General features: G+C 49.8%; 1 protein-coding gene across 5 annotated transcripts in view; it reads right to left on the minus strand.

Moving 5' to 3' along the window:
* The window catches only part of trak2 (trafficking protein, kinesin binding 2), a 41,033-nt gene that overhangs the window by 30,004 nt on the left and 6,029 nt on the right, over window positions 1-5,000 (minus strand). For 4 of the 5 annotated variants that reach the window (XM_036569748.1, XM_036569744.1, XM_036569747.1 and 1 more), the window contains exon 2: window positions 3,822-4,009. In XM_036569748.1, coding sequence (XP_036425641.1) covers window positions 3,822-3,876 — 55 coding nt within the window. In that variant the 5' untranslated portion in view covers window positions 3,877-4,009. Of the gene's footprint in view, window positions 1-3,821; window positions 4,010-4,841; window positions 4,889-5,000 lie in introns of those variants that run through there. The other variant, XM_036569745.1, reaches the window with a different exon arrangement.

Genomic DNA, 5,000 nt, shown 5'->3' on the forward strand with positions numbered 1-5,000 from the left:
ACCTCCACCCACAGTATCGGCTCTGGAACCAAACTCCTGGATAGGGGTTGGTCCCTCTCCTACTCCGGGATTGCACAAGGTGAGAGGCGCCGGGCGGGTGTGGGGATACTCACGAGTCCCCGGCTGGCGGCAGTACAGTTGGAGTTTGTCCCGGTGGACGAGAGGGTCGCCTCAATGCGTATTAAAATCGCAGAGAGGAAAACTCTGACTGTTGTGTGTGCTTATGCACCAAACAACAGGTCGGAGTATTCGGCCTTCTTGGAGCAAGTGGGCGGGGTTCTGGAAAGGGTCCCAACTACAGACTCCATAGTCTTACTGGGAGACTTCAATGCTCATGTTGGCAATGACTGGGAGACCTGGAGAGGCGTGATTGGGAAGAACGGCCTGCCCGATCTAAACCCGAATGGTGAATTGTTATTGGACTTCTGTGCCAGGCATGGATTGTCCATAACGAACACCAAGTTCGAACACAAGGATGTTCATAAGTGTACATGGTACCAGAGCTCCTTGGGTCAAAGGTCAATGATCGACTTTGTTGTCGTTTCATCTGACTTGGGACCATATGTTCTGGACACTCGGGTGAAGAGAGGTGCTGAGCTGTCAACTGATCACCATCTGGTGGTGAGTTGGATCAGATGGCAGGGAAGACTGAGGGTTAGACCCGGTAGGCCCAAGCGAATAGTGAGGGTGTGCTGGGAACGACTGTCGGAGGCCCCTGTTCGGAATGATTTTAACTCCCACCTCCGGGAGAGCTTTTCTCATGTCCCGGAGGAGGTAGGGGACATAGAGTCTGAATGGACCCTGTTCAAAACCTCCATTGTGGAAGCTGCCAGGCGCAGCTGTGGCCAAAAGCTTGTCGGTGCCTGTCATGGCGGTAACCCAAGAACCCCCTGGTGGACACCGGTGGTGAGGGAGGCCGTCAAGCTGAAGAAAGAGGCCTTTAGGGACTGGATGGCCCGAAGGACTCCCGATTCAGCAGATAGGTACCGACATGCAAAAAAGGTGGCAGCTGCAACTGTGGCAGAAGCAAAATCCAGGGCGTGGGAGGAGTTTGGTGAGGCCATGGAAAAAGACTTTCGGTCGGCCTCGAGGAGGTTCTGGACAACTGTCCGGCGACTCAGGAGTGGTCGGGGTGACTGCGCCCAGGCTGTATTCAGCAGGGGTGGAGAAACTCTGACTTCAAATGAGGATATTGTTGGTCGGTGGAAAGAGCACTTTGAGGAACTCCTTAATCCAGGTGACATGCCTCCCTCACGGGAGTCAGGGCCAGAGGCCTCTGGCGTGTCAAGCTCCATTTCCCTGGTGGAGGTCACTGAGGTAGTTGGCAAGCTCTTCAGTGGCAAGGCACCGGGGGTGGATGAGATTCGTCCGGAGATGCTTAAGGCTCTGGATATTGTGGGGCTGTCGTGGCTGACACGCCTCTGCAATAGTGCATGGACCTCGGGAACAGTACCCTTGGACTGGCAGACCGGGGTGGTGGTCCCTATTTTCAAGAAAGGGGACCGGAGGGTGTGTGCCAACTATCGGGGTATCACACTGCTCAGCCTCCCTGGGAAAGTCTATGCCAAGGTGCTGGAAAGGAGACTTCGGCCGATAGTTGAACCTCAGATTGAGGAGGAACAATGCGGATTCCGTCCCGGCCGTGGAACAATGGACCAGCTTTTCACCCTCTCACGGATTGTTGAGGGGGCATGGGAGTTTGCCAACCCAGTCTACATGTGTTTTGTGGATTTGGAGAAGGCTTACGACCGTGTTCCCCGAGATATCTTGTGGGAGGTCCTCCGGGAGTATGGGGTGCCGGGGTTACTACTCCGGGCCATTCAATCTCTGTACGCCCGGAGTGAGAGCTGTGTTCGTATACTCGGCATTAAGTCGGACTCTTTCAGTGTTAGCGTTGGACTCTGCCAGGGTTGTGCCCTGTCTCCACTCCTGTTTGTGATATTCATGGACAGGGTGTCAAGGCGTAGCCGGGGTCAGGAGGGCATTATGTGTGGAGGCCGGAGGGTGGCGTCTCTGCTATTTGCAGATGATGTTGTTCTTTTGGCTGGATCACATGGATGCCTCCAGCGCACACTGGAGCAGTTTGCAGCTGAGTGTGAAGCGGTTGGTATGCGGATCAGCACCTCCAAGTCTGAGTCCATGGTCTTAGCCCGGAAAAGGATGGTATGCCCACTCCAGGTAGGGGGAAAGGACTTGCCCCAGGTGGAGGAGTTTAAGTATCTCGGGGTCTTGTTCACGAGTGATGGGAAGAAGGATCGTGAGATCGACCGCAGGCTGGGACAAGCGGCAGCAGTAATGCGGTCGCTGTACCGGACTGTAGTGGTGAAGAGGGAGCTGAGCCGTAAGGCGAAGCTCTCTGTTTACCGATCGGTCTACATCCCGACCCTCACCTATGGTCATGAGCTGTGGGTAATGACCGAAAGAATGAGATCGCGAATACAAGCGGCAGAAATGAGCTTTCTTCGCAGGGTGGCGGGCTACACTCTATTTGATAGGGTGAGGAGCTCGGCCATCCGGGAGGAGCTCGGAGTAGAGCCGCTACTCCTCCGCATTGAGAGGAGCCAGCTGAGGTGGTTCGGGCATCTGATCCGGATGCCCCCGGGACGCCTCCCGGTGGGGGTGTACCAGGCACGGCCTACCGGAATAAGACCCCGGGGTCGTCCTAGGACCCGCTGGAGGGATTATATCTCCAAGTTGGCCTGGGAGCGGCTTGGGGTCCCCGGGAATGAGCTGGAGGAAGTTGCGGGGGACAGGGTCACCTGGGATTCTCTGCTCTCCCAACTGCTACCGCGACCCTATCTGGACTAAGCGGTTAACGATGATGATGATAATGATGATGACATCTAACTTTCTTAGTTTGTAGTTATTTGAAGCCTATAAAGTTGCACAGCTACATCTATCTGCCCTCTCAGCCGGTTTCATTCTGAAGGATTAAGAGTTGGAAAACGGTGATTTACAACCGTTCCCACTTACAGGTCATAAGTGGACCTCGGGCGGAATAATAAAAAGGTAAAGAATATCTGCTTATTAAAGGCAAACATGTTTTTCCTCCTCCTATAAAGTTCCCACATGGTTTCATCAGAACAGTGACGATATTAAAAAAAAATCTGACTGACTCTTTACCAACACAGCTATTAGCATACACAGGACACATGACTCACTCTGTCACACAGCAAGACAGCGGAGGGGGGGGGGACTGTCTGACTCAGTAACATGAGGAATGTGCAGAAACAGAAAACAGAAGGGAATGCATGTGGACCACTCTGAGTGTGTGTGTATGGTGTGAATGTGTAGTGTGTGTAGTGTGTGTGTATGTGTAGTGTGTGTGTGTGTGTGTGTGAATGTGTAGTGTGTGTAGTGTGTGTGTATGTGTAGTGTGTGTGTGTGTGTGTGTGTGTGTGTGTGTGTATAGTGTGTGTGTATGTGTAGTGTAGTGTGTGTGTGTGTGTGTGTGTGTGTGTGTATGTGTAGTGTGTGTGTGTGTGTGTATAGTGTGTGTGTATGTGTAGTGTTGTGTGTGTGTGTGTGTGTGTGTGTGTGTGAATGTGTAGTGTGTGTAGTGTGTGTGTGTGTGTGTATGTGTAGTGTGTGTGTATGTGTAGTGTGTGTGTAGTGTGTGTGTGTGTGTAGTGTGTGTGTGTGTGTGTGTGTGTATGTGTAGTGTGTGTGTAGTGTGTGTGTGTGTGTGTATGTGTAGTGTGTGTGTGTGTGTGTGTGTGTGTGTGTATGTGTAGTGTGTGTGTGTGTGTGTGTAGCTGGGTGAATAAGTAGTTCACTGGAGCAGATTCCAACTATAGCACAAGGCCGCCCCCCCAACCCACCTGTTCCCACTGCCGTCTCTTTCTTCTCCGCGCTCATCGGCTTCACCTCGAACATCCTGATTGGCCGGCTGGGTGGAGGAGGGCGGAGCTCCTCATTAACACCCAAACCTTCAGGATGGGGAGAGGTTAAAGGTTAATGAAGACTTCACATCCTGCCCAGCCTCACACTCAGACGCGCTGACCGCCACCTGAAAGAGCACAAACACACACTCAGCATCAGTCTGAGCTACATCACCATCTCATTCTACTGACTGAACCAATTAGAAACGTATTCTGTAAAAGCAAAAGGTCCCACTTTATTTGGAAAAAGTGGGAGTAGACGATCAACACACATTCAAATTATTAACAAACTACTTGGTGGAAGAATTAGGATTAGGATCAGGCTTAGGGTTGAGATTTGGGGTTAGAGAAACTGAATACATATTTAGCTGAATGCCACTTAAACGCAAGCAAAGCATGTACAGGGAACATCTAAATAAAGGTAAAATATGTGCTCATTTTGTTGTTATTGTCTATACAGTCATCTGCAAAAGATTGTCAAATGATGCATTTTGTTGATTTTCTCAGTGAAAAACACAGAGAAGTACAGAGAAAGAGAGAAAAATATCAAGTATCAAAAAATCCAATACATAAACATAAAACGTGCCACAACTCTTGCACGGGCCAGTACATTAAATTCCACAAATAAACAGTAACTGTACATTAAAATGTGCAGAAGTGTGTATCTGTAGAAGAAGTGTAACTTATTTTCATTAGAAAATCAACAAAACATGTCATTTGACCAGGGGTGCCCAAACTTTTGCATACGACTGTGCTCCCTGTTAGTTTGTTCTATTCAGTCACTCACTCATTAAAATATTTCTGATTCATACCAACATCACCAATTTGAATCAAGCGGAGGTGAAATCTGAGATGCACTGAATCATTTTAAAGAATCAGTTCTGAATCGAGTCGCTGAGATCAGACATTTAAACCCCTAAACATAAAGTAAGAATCTGTATGAAGCCTCAGTGAACAAACCCTTATTAATCTCTCTTCTCTTCCTCTTTGTCCCTTTTTCTCTCCTCTTTGTCCCTTTTTCTCTTTCTGCTTGTTCACTGTTCCTCCTCCTCCTCCTCCTCCTCTCCCATAAACAGAATTCTTCTCCCTCTATGCTGCTCGTTGATATTCAGCTGTGTT

The sequence above is a fragment of the Colossoma macropomum genome, unplaced genomic scaffold (assembly GCF_904425465.1).
Source record: "Colossoma macropomum unplaced genomic scaffold, Colossoma_macropomum, whole genome shotgun sequence".
Taxonomy (NCBI): Eukaryota; Metazoa; Chordata; class Actinopteri; order Characiformes; family Serrasalmidae; genus Colossoma; species Colossoma macropomum.